Source organism: Cyrtonyx montezumae, unplaced genomic scaffold (genome assembly GCF_038088225.1).
Source record: "Cyrtonyx montezumae isolate F1298 unplaced genomic scaffold, pur_monq_1.0 scaffold_1, whole genome shotgun sequence".
NCBI classification, from domain to species: domain Eukaryota; kingdom Metazoa; phylum Chordata; class Aves; order Galliformes; family Odontophoridae; genus Cyrtonyx; species Cyrtonyx montezumae.
This window is the reverse complement of record NW_027071825.1, coordinates 21126681-21144429: the sequence shown is the minus strand read 5'-3', so window position 1 is coordinate 21144429 and position 17749 is coordinate 21126681. Positions and strand designations below refer to the sequence as shown.

The 17749-nt window shown below is 35.8% G+C and overlaps 2 protein-coding genes and 1 pseudogene across 4 annotated transcripts in view; 2 read left to right on the top strand and 1 right to left on the bottom strand.

Moving 5' to 3' along the window:
* The window catches only part of CFH (complement factor H), a 210504-nt gene that overhangs the window by 38959 nt on the left and 153796 nt on the right, over window positions 1-17749 (top strand). For 2 of the 3 annotated variants that reach the window (XM_065743096.1, XM_065743088.1), the window contains exons 3-4: window positions 2738-2792; window positions 5247-5306. In XM_065743096.1, coding sequence (XP_065599168.1) covers window positions 2741-2792; window positions 5247-5306 — 112 coding nt within the window. In that variant the 5' untranslated portion in view covers window positions 2738-2740. Of the gene's footprint in view, window positions 1-2583; window positions 2793-5246; window positions 5307-17749 lie in introns of those variants that run through there. The other variant, XM_065743079.1, reaches the window with a different exon arrangement.
* LOC136054628 (beta-1,3-galactosyltransferase 2-like) lies at window positions 691-2027 on the top strand (annotated as a pseudogene).
* KCNT2 (potassium sodium-activated channel subfamily T member 2) overlaps window positions 11944-17749 on the bottom strand; it is a 115437-nt gene continuing 109631 nt past the window's right edge. The window contains exons 29-30 of the mRNA XM_065743118.1: window positions 15252-15336; window positions 11944-13327 (exon numbers count right to left, since the gene is read on the bottom strand). Coding sequence (XP_065599190.1) covers window positions 13216-13327; window positions 15252-15336 — 197 coding nt within the window. The 3' untranslated portion in view covers window positions 11944-13215. The remainder of the gene's footprint in view (window positions 13328-15251; window positions 15337-17749) is intronic.

Genomic DNA, 17749 nt, shown 5'->3' with positions numbered 1-17749 from the left:
TTGTTGACTGGACTTTGGCAGTACTGTCTTTCCACTTTCCCTTCACTCTCAGCAATAATATGCAGCAAACATTGATCATTATGTTTATGTTTGCCTTTATCTCTTTCTTACCTCTTTACATTGAAAGTTCTTTTAAGTTAGAGATTTTTGAAGTCACAGCCCGGTTTTTATTATTGGTTTTATTTATTTTTGTTTGTTTGTTTTTTAATGAGTTGCAATATTCTAGGCAAAAATGCAATATTAAAACAAATAGCATTTTAAATGAGAGGAGTCCTATGTCAGAGCAGAAATGTCTATTTTGGGTTAGTAGTGTTTAACTGTACACCAGGAATGCTGTACTTTACCAGTGAATACCTAATACACTGATAAAATCGTTAAGATTACTGGGGAAATACTATTTTAAGATGGGTATAGCTGAATAGAAATATGAAAATGAAACAGTGTTGTTGTTACTAGATCAAAACATCAGAGTTCATGCTGATCTTACTGTGTTCAACTGATGTAATAGTGTTGAAAACTTCTAAAACAATAACATATTTGTTATTTTCATTTTTAACAATTTCCATCACAGTGCAGTTGAACTTTATTGCATGAACAAAGGCACACAAGCAAAACTGCAACAGCAAAGCTAAGATCACCCTCCACACTGTGCTCTCAAGGGCACCCTTGCTCACTTTTCATGTAAAGAAAATGCTTACTGCTGCCTTCTTCAGGTCAGTTAACAGACAGCAATTTGCAATCTTGGTATGAAATCTAGAAGGCTCAGGACAAGCCAGGTTTGTTTGATCTGGCTTTGACTGCAAAGAGTAGTGTAACAGCTTGGTTACAATTACTTGATTGGTTTTAGCTTTAGCTTAGCATTCCATTACTATATTGTGTAACATCTATTATAATTATTTATACAGTAAATGACTGGTTGAGTATCTGTTTATTGCCCTAAACTAAAAGTATAGTGAACTATAGAGAAGTGCAGGTGAGGAGATTATATCAAAGAAAAAAGTGCCATAAATAAAGGAGCAGTATTTATTACTCACCACAATAGTATACACCCTTGAGTGAAGCCAGATTTACAAAAGAGAGCAAAGATCATATATCCAACATAAATGTGACATACATGTGCAATAAATTCAGTTACTATGTGTATTATATTGTTTTCCGTACTTTGACTTCTGATCACCTTGCTGTTTTAACTGAAATTAAAGGTCAAAAAACCCTCCTAAATTCTAAACATTTCTTACTGAAAAAAAAAATGGTGAACTTCCAGCTGAAAATGAGGCCTGTGGGAGTGAATTAGAAAGAACCATTTTAAGATAGCAATTTAAATTTATTATTAATGAAAAAGTGCAATGATAAAACACTTCTCTTGATATTGCTAATAGAATCTACCACTGTTGAAATTCAGCACAGAAGGTTCATCAGGAAATCCAGGGAATTTAATCCTTGTTCCTGGAGTTAAGGTTATACAGTCGTTTATGCTGAGAGTTGATAGTAAGGATCCAAATAAGGCCCTACTGAGAGGAAGCAGGCAATACCATGACAATATTCAATAGGTCTTAGCACAATTTAACTCTTAAAACTGTGAGGGGCATGAAATGGCTTGTAGTGGAATAGGCTTTGTAATGAAGACAGACAGTGACGTTTTTATTAATACTATATATCTGATAGAAAAGTTCCTTAGGCTTCTTTCAACTCCTCCACAAAAATCTTTCACTTATTGTTTTACAAATGGATAAAAGCCTGTTTGGGATGAAACAAATAAATGATACCTATCATTGGAATACCTGGGTAATGAATACTCTGTTTGTTCAGGAACTGGCTGTCTTTCCTGGAAACCTGACTTCAAAAACTGTCAGTGGTCCTGTAATGATTAAGTATTTACACTTGGAAGATGTCTATTTGGGCTCAACGCAAAGAGCATTCATACACTGCCTCCCCCTAGTCTTTCATTGTTTGATCTGTACAAAGTCTCATTTTCTCCTTGTCTGTACAAAAACATAATTACAGATCAATTGCATTCAGACAGATGAGCAGATAGTCTGTTGGGAAACTGCAAAAGACAAAATGTATCTGTAAGGTAAAATGGGCAAAACAGCAGATGTTTTTATTCTTTTTTTTTTTTAATGAAAACAATGAAGCAGGCTTCCTCTGTTAAAATGGCTGACTGAATACTGCTTGTATATTGATGTGTCTTGGATGAGACTCCAGTTAATTCTTAAGCCTTTTTAAAATACGGAAAGAGATCATATCAACTAGTCACACTGAAGAACACAGTAAAGATGTAATAAAACCATTTTTCATGAACAGGTAATGAATTATTGTATTAATATACTACTTGGATGTAATTAGTCTCTTCATATACACAGATGGCTTTCCAATGTGATTGAAGAAGAAAGAATATATTGTATCTGTCCTAGTCAATTACTGATAGTAATATGAGTGGAAATGCTTCCTTTTCAGAAAACCTGATCTTAGGATTTGCCAAATCTCTAACACTGTTTCCTGTAGTAAATTCACCCAAAGAAATCAAGCTTATGGACTGAGTTTCCTTTCCTGATTTTTTTTTCTCTTGGTTAGCAGGTTATTTCTTTATTTTGTCCGTTGAATCCCAGGATTTGAACTGCTTAAAGAAAGTCCAGCCTACGAACATGTTAATTATGAGGAGTCTTGATCAAAATGACCAAAAATGAACAGTTGAAGAAAATAGATAATTTTTATTTATGATTTCTTCTAATGCCAGGTGATGTTGCACTGTTATGCCAGCAATAGCTTAGCTGATCTGCCCTGGGATAGAGGTAAGGATGAAATTCTAGTTATTCTGTTTCATAACTGTGATCGTTAACCTTTTTCCAGATAAATAATATATTGTTACTATGTCATCAAAAATTTTCACTGCCAGGGAGATTATATTCAGAAAAGTAGACCTAATGTTAAATAAACAGAGATACAAGAGCTGTCTGCATGAAATGCTTTGTATATATTTTGTCAAATGACTTCATGAGAAAAAGTAACTCGGACATAACAGATCACAAAACTGGAGGAATCTGTAACAGAAGTATTTAAAATTACTGTTTTTAAGCAAGTTCAGGCTGTGTCTTTACTAATTGCTGTTGGTTGTTTTTGTTTTTTTTTACTGTGACAAAGAAGCATGTTAGAGAATGTTGTCACTGATTTCAGCAGAAAATGACAGTCATGAAAAACTGCTAAAGACTATTATTACAATACCAGGCAAGTTTAGTCATCAATTTCTTGTAATGTATGTTCAATGAGAAAATGCTTTATAAACTTTATGAGTTCCCTTTTTCACTCTTCATCCAGTTTTTAACACACAGTTATTTTTGGCACCCTTTCAAACTTAAAATTTACCAAGAAATCAAATAAATACAGTTGAAAGGGGAAAAGAGACTTTCTTTCATGACAAGGAAATAAATGAAGTAACCTCTTTATTGATGGATTTTTAGTATAAGGCAAAAAGTATGTTGCTATCATATAATGCCCAGCAAAATATATTATACAGACCCAAGGAAAAGTAAAAAATAATAACTCTTTGAACTCTTTTACAAAATGTTAAATGTTTGTACAGCTTTATTCACAACAGCACATACGTGAGGAAAAGTCTTTTGCACTCTCTTTGTTCTGTGATACCAACATCTCCACCATGGAGGAAATTATAATTACCTTAATTCCTCTCAAAACAAATTTGAATTTTTATCCATAAACAATTCCCGTACAACATGAGGCTGAGGCACAGGCCCTGTGGGGAGAGGCTGAGAAGAGAGCTTTATAAGCTAAAGAAGAGGCAACTTTGGGGGCATCTAACAGCATCCCCTGGTAACCACTATGGGGAGGCTATCGTGATAGTAAAGCCAGGCACTGCGCAGTGGTTTCTGGTGGGAAGATGAGAGAAAAAGAAGGGCACAGAATAAAATAAGAGAGGCTCGGGTGATGTATAGAGCAACCTTTTCCCTGTGAGGAAAGGCAGGCAGCAGAGCTGGTTGCCCACGGAAGGTGTCCAGCTTCCATCACTGGAATGTTTCAGGATCAGGCTGGACAAAGCCCAGAGCAACCTGGTCTGGGAACATTGCTAACCCTGCTTGGAGCAGGTGATGTGTATGCGACTCTTCTGAGCTCTGTTCCAAACAGAATGATCCTGTGATTCTGTGACTGTATGTACTTATATGATTATAGGAACCTACCCAAAGCCTGCTGATCTGATTGATTGCAGTAGCATTTGGATTAGAACCAAGGCATTGCAGCAATAATAATTCTTAGCGAGAAGGGACTTGATTTGGGATGCTGTACCAGAGCTTTAAAAACTTGCTGATGCAAATTTTCCAATTAATTAAAAAAAAAAATTGTTTATTTGGCAAAGTTTACTGAGTGTGTCAAATTGATATGTGTGTTATGACTGTGCAATTAGAATAACGTCACACTAACAAATAGAGATGTGCATCTGGCACCAGAAGTAGAGAACTATGCTATTAAATGCTTTCTTTCTCTAACATGTTTTTCCTAAACTATTTCTAAACTTTTTTGTCTGTTCCCAGAACAACACACTCCTTAAAATGTGAGATTTGTTTTTACACTAGTCATGGTACAAAAGCACTTAAAATTCCTATTTTTACTGTTGATTAAATTCTATTTTGGAGATGAAATAAATAGACCCTTATGTAAGGTATGATGGTGATTCTTAACGGCTGGCTGCAGACACAAGTGGTTCTACTGACTGGGGAATTACAAGCAAGCTGTGTGTTATGGGCAGGGAGAAGAATGTGAGTGGGGTACTGGGGAGATGTTTTAAGTAAATGGGAGGTTGTTGGAGCTGAACAAACTTACAGGACTAGGAGGGAGGTAATGACAATCTGAGTTTCTATGACAGGAAATCTGAAACAATAAAGGTTGTATGGTGAAAGTATCTAGGAACGAGGGGAAACTCTCAAAATGCTAGTGGAAAAGCTTAGAAAACTCTGAGAGAGTATTCTTGTGCAAGGAAAATGGGATAATGCCTTCTGCCTCTTGTAAAAATAAGCTGGAATTTTGCTTGTAGAAATGGCTTCAGTGTGTAGGAGTGGAACAAGCTAGTCCTGGTTTAGGTCAGCTTGTTGAGGGCTTTGGGGTGTTGTTCAGCCTTCTTGGCTTCATTTTTGCTGCTGGCTTGGCAGAAATAGTTGTGGGGGAGGTTGGACCTACCTACCTAGTTCTCTCTCCTTTGAAACCATCTCTTTACAAGAAATTCTTAATTATTTCAGAAGCACGTGTACTGTTGTGGTTCCAAGGATGCTGGCAAAGTATCAGGCTCCTGCTCTCAGGTAAGATCAATCTCAGGAAACAGAAATATAACATTATTTCCCAATTTTTATATTGTCTGGTAAAAACAGAATAAGTTTTGCATTCATGAATAGCTTAAAACTACCTCTGAAAAAGCTAATCAATAACCAGATTTTGTATTTGCCTTTATAGTTGCTGGCCTGTTGTTTACACTTTGCTTATTAGCATTGAAATAATGGGGGTTTCTTTTTGACCCTGTCTCCTGACCTTCTTCTGAAGTACTTCTGTACTTTCTGATTCAGAGCAGCCACTTCTGTAGTTCACTGTACAGAAATATTCCATTCCACCATTTTCTAATCAATGCAGTTTTTTTAATGGATGTATTCACCCAAATCTTAGAAGAAAAATTACCAGTGCAATCCAATTTAAAATGTAATTTGTTGCCTCAGATATTATATTGATTTGCAGTCGTAATCAGGATTGTTTTCCAAACAGTTGCATAGCATTTTAAGATGCCCAGAGAGAACTCATTATTTTAGCTGTTCTTAAGCTGAAATGTATTCCTCTTCCTTCTAGGCATATTAATAAATTATTTGAAGAGGTTAGCCTGAAAACTAAAGTTTTTTGATACAGAGTAGTACTTCATATGCCATAAGCACTGTAAGAGCATAGCAAAAGTGTAGCAAGCATCAAGAATACTGAGTAATTCAAAGTCCTGTGGAATATTTGACAGCTTAGTTCCTTGTGTTTTTTTTTGTTTTGCTTTTTAAGTGAAAAGCTTGTAGTTAGCTTTCTGTGACTGAGTGATATTCAGCTGTACTGAAGTCTTTATTTTATGCAATTTCACCATTTTCTGAGAGCATTTAAGGATTTATTTTTTTTTAATCCTACCATGTGATGGAGGCAGTAGCTCTTCAGGTGGCAATGACGAAACAATCCTGGGGTGGGATGTGGTGAATTATATAGTTCTCAAATGTTGCCTGGGTATTGTTTTCATAAATGTTTAAGAAGCCCAAGTCTCCGTTGGGAGGGTTGGTAAATAAAGTATGTATGTTTTTAGCTGTTGTTTGTACCAGCATGTAGATTTTTTTAAATTTCTTGTGAAAGAAATGAGTCTCATGTAGTGACAAGCAATTTTCCTGAACAGGCCTTGTTAAAGCAGAAGTAATCAACATCTGCCTTTGTTTCCCATTGCATCAGCTAAATTTAAAAAGAAATAAATAAACAGGCAGAGGAAATTGCATGTATTTTTTGTCTTGCATTTGTCTGCTGGGGTGTGAAGCTTCTCTGCACGTGATACTTCTGAGCTGCCTTAGCCAGATAATTTGCAAAGTAATTCATGTAGCTTATTAGCGGGAGCACTTAACACCTGTGATGAATTGGAGGGCTAGATGAGAATTTATAGCTTGATTAGAAACAGTCACAAATGCTCTGGATTCTGAATATCTTTTGCTTTAGAAAGCTACAGCTTATCCTTGGAAGAAAGGTTATGTATAGGAATTGCTGAGTCATGACCTGAACCACTGATTAAGCACCTGGAGATAAGACCTGGTCAGCTCTGGAAGCACAGGTGAAGGCAATTAATTCACCTGTGCAACCTGAAGTGGAGCCAGGCTGCACCCCTCTTAGACCTCATTTAAGGACTGACTGCCACTGATAAGGGATCTTTTGCTGGTGATCTCTCCTTGGTGGAGTCTTTCTGCAAGCCTAGATCTTCAGAGATGGGTGAGCGTTGTTCTTTTTTTAACACCTTCTCATTATATTGGTCCTCCTGCTATTACAGGGTGTACTGTGAGTGAGGCAAGGCCAAAGTAATTTGTGGTTGTTGTACAAAATGCAAAATTGTGAAAATTGTGTTAGGAAGTGGTCTTCCTCGTGTGTACACCATAAGATTTTCTTCTGAAGGACTAATGTTCTGCAGCTGGCTCCTGTTGTGAATCTGTTGATTTTTTTCTTAGTTTAAATGCATTTGGGAGATAATCTTAGCTGTGTTCTACTTTCCCTTTGAGTGTCAAGTACGAAAAGCTTAGGATTCTCTGTACTTAATTTATCTAAAGACTGGGTTTAACTACTTTTTTTTCATCTTGGGACATTGACAATTGCTACTTCCCAGCAGTCTAACAAATGCTTTGGGCTCTCATAGTCTTGTAAAAGTGGCTGGTTCAGAACAGAGTTCAATTCCTGCCTTTGCTACAACCAAGAACTTAGAACACCTAAGTGGAATGCATTACATTTCCTACTACTTAATAACAAGACTATCTCCTGATTGTTTTGTTTTAGATGAAATGAAGGTTTAATAATGCTTTATTTGAATGCTTGAAAGGCAGATTAGTATGAATATTGAAGAATAAGCAGTGTGTGTTCTTGATTAAAGCCTTTTTCTAGAGAACTACAGTCTTTCCAATAGCTGAGCAATTAACACTGGCATTGGGGAAAGTTGTTGCAGTGAAGCATCTCATGGTTCCATCGTTTTCAAGGAAAATGTCTTTTCATTGGCAGTGGATTTCTCATCGAATTAGGAGAAGAAATATTATGGAAAAGATGCTAAAGATATCCCTCCTGTCTTGCTGTCCCGAAACAGGACAGTGTTTTTTATTAAATCTAAATAAAATCGTTCTTAAGTACTTTGATCCAACTGATTTGTGTAGATGAATAATGTGCCCGCAGATTCTTATACTAGATGTGCTTAGAAACTATAGCTGTGCTTTAAGTTGTGCAATAACAAGCATGGCTAAAATCAATTCCATATTCTACTGTGTTTCTGTTACGAAGTGTCTTGCTTTGGGATTAACTTCTACTTTCCCTATTTATATGAGTACCTATAAAAATCAGAGAGATCTTTGCATTTATTGTTCTGGTTTCTGGTTATGGTTGTTTCTTAGATCATCTAATTTCTGTTCAGGTTTTCTGAGGACTTGCACCACTCCCTTCTGTCCTCTATTTTATCCTGTGCTGAGTGTTTAGCTGTAATTTCCATTCATTGTTCTTTGGTAGCTGATATTCCAAATACTCAAGTTATTTCCATGAGTATACCGTAGCTAATGGAGATCTGAAAATTGAACAAGCAGGCATAGATATTATACACTTGATGTTTCGTATATTTGCTGGTTGAGAAAATGCATTAAACAACGCTTTGTTTTAAACAAGATAGCCTGAGGTCTTCCACAGCATAAGAATGTTACGTTGCTTTGCGTGTGTAAAGTTCACCTAAACGGTGACAAAAATTTCTGGTAGGCAAGACTCTTCTCAAGATACTTCCTTATTCTTTTCAACCTGTTTTCTTTAGATAGGTAAGAAGGGGCTGCTTAGGAGAAAGTCAGCTTTTCTTTTTTACAAAGGGAGTTGCAAGAATGGCAATTGCTTCATGTTTCTCTGATGAAAATCTGACAATTGTTGAGTCAGCCTTTAAAGGAAAGAGCGGAGCAAGACTAAATACCCCTGGCTCTTTATTTTTTTTTATATGAAGAGAAAAATGTCTAGAGAAATGTATCCTGCTTTATAATGCTAGAAAGCATCCAGATTTTATAGTAAATTGAGAATGAGTTTGTAGAAACTTCAGATAGTTGTTTTTAACTTTATGAAGCTGAAATATTTTCCTTTTTAAGCTTCTTGAGAGACTGGGAGTTCATACTTGTGTTCATCTTCTGATACTGACAGCATCATTGCATCAGTAGTATAGACAGTAATGATTATCTTATAGTTCATATTTCTGCTAGCCTCAAAAGATGATGATCAGCAAGGTCTTAGTCATAATGTTAATTACTTTTCCATGCTTCCTTTAATGTATGTTCTGCATTAAGAAAATGAAGTAGCACTCAAGAAGTTGAAGTGCTGTCCTTTAGACATACTCAATGTACATCTGTTTTATTGTGCATAATATGAAGAATATATATAATATTTTATGCAGATTTATGCACTAGCTCAAAAATAAATTTTTAAATAGTCTTGTGTACTTGATGTCATTACATAGCGCTTGTTTTTAATAATTCAAGATTGCAATGACTGATTTTCCTCAGATATCAAGTAAAATTTGGCGCATCGAAACCTCATGCATCAGTGCTTCAAATTTACTAAAAGGTTGTTGTCAGCACTGCTGCCAGACTACAGAATTGTTATTTTTGGTGCACTTGATGTTACTTCAATTTTCCTCCACAGTAGAAACCTGTAAACTATTTGTTATTTTTCATTTTATTGTTGCAGTAGTAAACAGATGTAAGTTGCCTTCAGTAATGTACACACTTTCAAGTATACGAGTTATTAAAGAGGTAGGAAGCTGGCTGTGGGGGAAAGGAACTGTTAACACTTTGACTTGGAAGTTAAAAGGAAAACTTAATTAACTTGCACTACTACTGATTTTGAGAATTCAAACTGTTATCAACTTTGTGTCAGTTAATGTGTGTTTTGGAGCTAGAGAGAAACAGTAAAGGAAACGCACTATATTCCACTCCAATATTACTTGTGACTTTTTATTTTAGAATAAATTACATGTTTGTCCCTTTGGAGAAAACCCTTCTGATAAGGTAGTAGTTATGTGCTATCAACCTTCACTGGAATTTTGACTTCAAATTTCCTGGTAGTTGTTCAGATAATGTTAGGGGAGAGGAGCGTTTCTAATTAACTGGTAAGTATGATTTATGAGGAAAAGGGGGAAAAAAAAAAAAGCATGTAGTTAGATACTGACTGAAATCAGCCATTTTCTTTGATGGGGGGGGGAGGGGGGGAGAAGAAATATTATTTGTCCATCTGACAGTTGATTTAGAGTTTAATCTCTTGCTTTTGTAAATGATCATAAGTTTAATCTCTGTATTCACTCAGTGAACTGTCATCACACAAAACTGTTCAAGTCATCTGGACCTTATGACTCTAAAACTTTATCACCCCTTCTCTAGCCTTGTGCATGAAGATTACTGTTTCTCAACCTGATCCCCAGTCCAGCTAGACTGTATTATGTTGCCCCAGTCCAGCTAGACTGTATTATGTTGCTGGTAATATTGACACTAAGTGTGTGAACACAAGATTGCCTGTAAAGCGATTCTCAAAGAACTGCCTTCCTGGCCACCAAGGAATATGTGTACTGTCTCATTCAGTGTCAATGTAGCATGCTCAGTATGGTTCTTGAAAGGTGTTTAAATCCTACCAGAATGGGGGCTGAAGATGTGCCAGGGGAAACAAAGCTGTTCTGCTTCCAGCATGAAAGGTGGCATATCTTGAATCACAGAATAGAGTGATGTATCATCCATGGGTTATTAGAACTGCCTCAGAAGAAGCCGTTGTTAGCTTTTTATTACCTTTCTTGTCTTGCAGTAGAATTTAAAGAGAAACAAATATTTTTTGTTCAGGAAGATTGCCTTAGCTTTATTTCAGACATTGCAAGTTTTCTCCCCACCTGTTTTTGTTTGCTTTAGCAAATTTTCTAGGGCTAATGTGCAATTAAAAATCCATCAAGTCTAGAAAATATCTGATGACAGTAGATGCTACTGTTCCACTGAGTTAGGTAGAAAAATGGATAAAAATGATTACTTTTCTACCTTTTTTTTATAGGTTATTAAATACTAGGCATGGAGTCCTAACCATTCTTGTGGCAAGGAGTCTTTTAAATGTGTGGTGGTTACTTCAGGTAGTGTACAGTGATGTCTGAATTAAATGACTGGGATATATTGTGTGAATCCCACTGAAAGCAGAGTAGGTTGTCAGCTGAATATTAGACATACTCCTTTCTGCCTACTTGATGCTCTGTTAAAAAGGCCTTCAGTATGAAATGCTAATATTTTGGAGTGAACATGTTATTAAAAACACTTCTTTTTTGGCAGTATACAACTGGAATGGTCTTCTCCTTGAAGGTATTAAAAATAGAAGGCTATTCATGCTACAGACAATTGCTTCTATGTGATAGTTCCTATGAGGAGACTTGGATAAGATTCTAAGAGATGGTCTAAGCAACTTTTTCAATTGCTACATCCCTCTTCCCCAGAGTGCACAGGGAAAGCATTCAAAATACTTTGTCTTCAAAACTTAATAATTTGACAAATGATTAGTGTGTGGAAAAACACTGGTCTCCATGCACAGTCACTGATACTATTCTGAACCCTGTTGCTACTTCAATATTTCAATACAAAAATAAAAAGCTGATAAACTCCACTTTTCAGCTACCTTTTTCCCCTCTTAAAAATTGAGTTCTTGTCTTTGTGTGCAGATTTTCTGATGACTTTGGTCTGCTTGAAGACCTCTAACTTCTTGTATTTAAGTAGAACAGTTAAGTTTCGAAAGAATTAAGAGAAAGAGAAGGAATAATAGCAGTCCTTGTGTTATTCCTAATAGGAGTGTGATGTGATTTTGAACATCCTTGCAATGCTGATAAGCATGCTTGCATGTTCTTCAGGCAGCTTGGCATTTTATTTTTCAGAACAATATCTGATGGCTTTCTTTTTTTCAAATAATAAAACGAATATAAATGTTTTTGAGTGGATTTCTTTGTATACAGATTACATCAAGGGAATTCAAAGAATTATCAGTTTTGCCACTTTAGTCCACGTTTCTTTTTTTTCCTAATGTCCTATATTGATTGCTGTTGTAGGATGTCTGAACCTTAACAACGTTCTTTTCTGACACATGGCAAACAAGAGTGCGATTTCTGAAGGTCACATACAACCATCTTTAATTCTGTAAAAGTCTCATCCAAAATTTGTGGGATTCTTGAATATGTAGACTGGAGATTCTGTAGTGGCTTCAGGTGCTTCATACGCTGTAGATGCTTTCTTGTGTACTCAGTGCCAAAACTGAGCCTTCAAATCCATTATGCCTTTTATTGTAATGTAGTGTTCTATTCATTTTATGGAACAGGTTATAAACTTCTCTCATTTTCATTGTGATATGTAACTTCATATGAACACGCATCATATTTGGGTAATGTGAATGGCTGGATATGTTCATAGTTTAGACAGTTGGAGTTCTGGCATTGCCATGGGGGTGGGAAGGACCCCACTGTGGTAGTAGCTGCTCTCTAAAGAGATGCTTGCTTTGACATCATCCATTGAGTATTCTCATTGACCCACTCGAGCTAGTGGATGACAACCTTGCTTATGGCAGGTAGGTTGGAGCTTAATTAGTAAGGTCCTTTTTAACCAAGCCATTCTATGACTTACAATTCATGTAAAATGGTTCATTTTCCATCTGAGCTACCATTGTTTGTAGCTTCATGTATTGTCTTACCAGATTTTTGCAAATATGGGGGGCTGTTTTTACATAAATAAACCTTCAAAAGTTCTGCTTCATATTCTCTACAGAATGTTTCTTTTGAAATACCTGTTTGAGATATTGGGCTTCTCTGAGCTAGTTTTTCAGTAGATGTGCCTCAGTTCTTAACCTCTTCAAGTGTGACTAAGCTGTGTCATCTGTAAACTCATGGAGCGAACATTCAAGTCCTAGAGGCCATAATGGAGGAGAAATAAGGCTGTCCAAATATAAATGGATGACAAGATAAGCTTGAAAACTATCTCAGAGGTTGGCTTCTTGGCGCTAACAGCCTCTTTGGCAACTTTAGATTTTGACATATTTCCCGCTACACATTATACATGATCCCTTGATGGGCATCAGATAATCTTTTATTATGTATGTCAGGAGCTTATTCACTGACATGCTGCCACCTTGATAAATATACTTAGAAACTTCTGAGTGAAACGTGTTTAAATATGTTCCTTTTTAAATCATTTCTTCATATTGGTTAGATCGTAACTGTTTTCATAATACTGCTAAACTGAAGTTCAACTGCGATGTTGAACAGGCTACAACCTTGACAATCATTAGGATTAGTTTCTAGAGACCATGTTTCTAAAATTTGTGACTTACCCACTGTCACTTTGTTTCCAAAAACTGAATAAAATGTACCAGTTAGTTTTCAAAATGGTTGGTGGAACTATATGTATAAAATAGTTAATTTTGTTGAATTACGTATCAAAGTTGTGTTTCCTCTCTGGTATCTTGTCCCACTGTATTGCAGAAGCTGTCTTTTGGGCTGGATGCTGTGTTTGGAACATAAGCCAATGGATCAGGTCGGATCAAGTATCTATAAAAAGAAAATAGAATTCTTATTAAAAAGACCTGGCACAAGCAAGGACTAGTAAGCATACTGTTGTGATGTTGTTGAAAAGATCTGAAAAACCAGACAATCTAGTTTCTGTAGGATAATTTGGACAATTTGTCTACTGAGAATAGTAGTTTCATACTGTGTCTTACCTAGGCATCATCTGTATGTAATAGGCACAGTTAAACCTTAATTTTGACTGAGACCTTTTGATCTTTTAGATGCATTGGCTCTTTTCCTGGGCATCCACTATGGTCACTGAGCACAGCAGTTTGCCAGTAACTATGTATTTATGCATTTGCTTTATTTTTTAGGCTTTGAAGAAGGGGAGAATTAAAACTTAAATTGGAGTTAATTCTGCAATTTTGTATGGAAACTAGGGACATGCTTTTAACTATGCTCAACAAGTAAAAAGTATACTGTTGATAAACTTGGTATACGCTGATACACTCAGGATAGATCCTTACTCTTGAGAAAGATTTCAGGTAGATCTAACTGCTGCAAATGCAGCCTTGAGCGCAGATTATCTGGAAATGTGGAGCCAATTTCCTCACATGGTAGTTCGAGCCTGTATATTATCTAATATGCTTTTTAATTGCTCTGGAATTTCTGAGTGGAAAAAAAACACTGTAGAAAGAACAATTTGTTTAGTTTCTCTACTAGTAATTCCCCCTTTAGTGATGGTGTGCTGACTGCCTAGTCAAGAGAACTGCAGAGTGAGATGATGCCAACTCTCAAGTGTTAGGAAGTGAACATGTATCAAGCTAGGTGAAAATACAAACATGTACTGGCTACAGTTGTGTAGGTAGAAACATGAAATAAAAAATAGATGAAATAAGAAATAGAAATAAAACAACATAGCAAATGCAGTGTCACTGGCAAATTATGCACTGTTGGTTTGCTGAATATCCTGCTTTTTGCAAAGGAGGAAAAAGAAAAATGGGCACTTAGGTCACCCAGCCAGACTAGTAGCAGAATTTGCATTTATAGGTTAAATATTAGTATTCTTCATACTGTGGAGTTTGATAATAGTGGAAAATAATGTTCCAAATGATTTCAATACATTTGAGAACTGTTTTTATTGTTTGATAGAAGTTTTTTGTGCTATGTTTTTCATATACCAGAGTCCTACAAAGCAATGTATTCTTGTTTTTAATATCAAGGTTAATAGTTCAAATTGTTTTCTTGCTTACGAGTGGTAAGTGAAATGAATCAACACTGATGTTGGAGAACCTTCAACAGACTCACTGGAGCACATGGGATGTGTTATTATAGTAGGGAGAGACAAAAGAATCTGCAGACAGATGTTATTGGACCTGAACACAGCAATCACACTGGACTTAAGGATAAGAGAATGGCAGTTAATTTTAGAAAATTTGTGAGTAGTTCAGACTTTGGGTTCACTGTTTCTTCTTGTGTAATCTTCAAAATCCCTTGCAAAGGGGGGAGGAGGGGGGAGAGAAGGGAATATTTCTACATTTTAGGTCCTGCTATTTGTGTTTGAATATTCTTAAGCAACAATACTGTATGAGAGAGAACCGTTTGTTTGTTTTTTTTGCCATGATACAAAATCCCGTTGGAAAGTAGTGATTTGTAAGGTTGATCTTCCTGTTAAAACTGGATAGCTAAATTATTAGCAGGTTTATTAATTCTGTGAAGCTATCTGGTGTACTTGGTTAGTTTTTATATGTACACAGAATAAGATAAGAGAAAATGAAGTAGATGACAAAATATGTATTCTCATATATAAAAGACTGATGCATACATGTACATTCAGATGTCTATTTAAGTAAGTCTCCATCTTAAATATTTTGCAGGTGCATGGGAATGTGTCCCCTCTGCCTCATTTGGAATGTAAAATAAACTTTGCTGTCCTTGAGATTTTTATTTTTTTTCTTTAACTTACACTATATCATTCAGTTCTAATCTTGTATCTGGAGAAGGATTGATCAAGATGTAAGAAAGGTTGTTCTGATGATCATTCATTTCATCTAGAGAACAAAGATACAAACGCCAAATTAGATTTAAAAACAAATCATTATAATTTGTAACAACCTCATTTGAAAGATAATCACTTTTGGCTCAGAGTTCTCAAAAAATAAAAAATCAGGTGCTGAGGTAATACCAAACAACTAGAACTATCTGATGTATCATTTTTTGAGTTATTAGCTCTTCAAACATGTTTTCTTTCTGAATGTTCTGAAATACATTCTTTTGCGTTCTTTTCTGGTTAGAGCAATTCTTAATACAACTCTATTTTACTTCAGACAGTGTGTTATGTGGCTTATGTTAAAGTACGAAGTAGCCAAGGCTAAATGCAAATGTATGAAATTCTAATCCATTTATAAATTTAGTCTGTATGTGGCCTTTTTTCACTTTCTCTACATACGAAGTTGAAATTAGCATTTTTTACTCATTGACACAAGTGATAAAAAGAAATGTGAAAGATGCAGAAAACACAATTGGTATTTCTTTTTTTTTTTTTAGATAGTTTTGCAGAATTAAGTCTCACCATACTTATAGCTACCACTGTCTTTTGTGTAGTTCACTCTGAATACTTTTCTGAGGATTCATAGATACATTAGGTTGGAAAGGACCTACAAGGTCATATAGTCCAGCCATCCTCCTGTCACCATCCCTACCCACTGAGCTACTAAATCAAATCCCTTAGCACCTCATCTAAATGCTTCTTGAACAGCGCTAGGGATGGAGCTTCAACCACCTCCCTAGGCAGGCCATTCCAGTGCCTGATCACTCGAGTGTGTCACAGTGAGACTAATAAATCTAAAATAGATAAACATCTTGTACTAATTTGTAAGTGAAAATTAAAAATCATGTGGAAGAGAACAACCCAGTTCTAGTTTCAGTGTAATTCCTTAATCTCAGTAATGAACTGTTTGAAATGCTCTCTAGGTTGAAAATGACTGTTTTCTAGTATGCGTAATTTTTCTTTGTGCCTGTATCACATTTTGTACTGTCATAAGTACTTCTGTCTGGAGAATAATTAGAATCTGAATCCAGGTGCTATTACATAGGTGAAGTGATCTTTTACAGTGCAATTTACTGCTGTAAGGTAAAACTGATACAAAATATTTAACAAGTTATACAAACACATGCTTTTGCTAAAGGCTTGCATGGCCAAACAAGTGTTGTGCTTCAAATGGACTAAGTGAGTTCACAGTTAATTGAATTTGGAATTGAAGGTCTTGGAGGTTACGTTATCAGTGGGGTTTTTTTTAAAGTCAAAGATGTAAAAATGGTTTATTCCTCCCATACATGAAGATTTGTAAGCAGGTGTGGAGCTTATTTTTCTTTTTTTCAGTGACTCCCACTCTTAGGCAGAGAGATAGTATTGAGGAATGTGTTTAACTTAGGCAGAAAGACAACTGGAAGGATTGATTTCTGCCAGTTTGGAAGAACAAAAAGTAAGAGGTTTCTATCGTATGCTTCATACTTAAAGGGATGAGCAGGTAGTGATCTAGCTGTAAGGTCGAGCTGAAAGGCTCATGGAATTTCATAATAAATATGAGGGAGGCAGAAAGATAGCAGTGGGAATGTGATAGTCCAGGTTCGCAACTGATTTAATGTGTAAAATCTAATTCTCTCGTGACTAATATAAACTTGAATCAAGTTATCAAAATTTCTTCTGGTTGACTGAATGCTACTGTGGCCTTTGTCAGTTCTGCAAAATACATAGCCCTGATTCCTCCTGCAGAGAGTCATAGTGTTCGCAAATAAAGCAAGAGTAATAACTATCCAGTTGGAGCATGGAATAAAAAGCCTGTATGTAATTGTATGATTGAGGAAAATTACAGCCATATATTCGATAGTAGAATTCTCTCACAGCAAAAATGTGTACATAGCAACTGTAAGAACTGCTGGGGTAGTAAGCTGACATTGGTGTTACAGGATGTCTTGACATTACATTAAGAATGTGTTGTTAAAATAAACCAAGAATAATATTTATTTATTTTAGGAAATGATGTTTACCTTTATCTAATAGATACCTTAGGCACTGGTCATGTTCAAATATAATTGTTTCAAAAAAAAAGAATGTATTTGTAAAACGATGTTTTGTGTTTTGAGTGGAAATGGAGTATGGTTATTATAACAAGAAAGCACTAAGTTTTGTAGTGAACCTACTATGCAGTTGGAAAAGTTGATATTTATAAGTTCTTAGTTTTTCTTGGAAAAATAGTACCCACAGTGCTGAGAATTTCCACACAGCTCACTACGAAGCCGAGATAGCCAAGGGCCATCCCACACGGTTGCATTGCATGTTTTAAAAGGGTGTTACAGAATTCTTGTCAGTATTGTGGGTTTTTAAGTCTCTCTGTTGCTAGAAAAGGACTTGCTTTATAGAAGCAGCCTATAAAGATGCTTCATAAAATGACTTCTGTGACA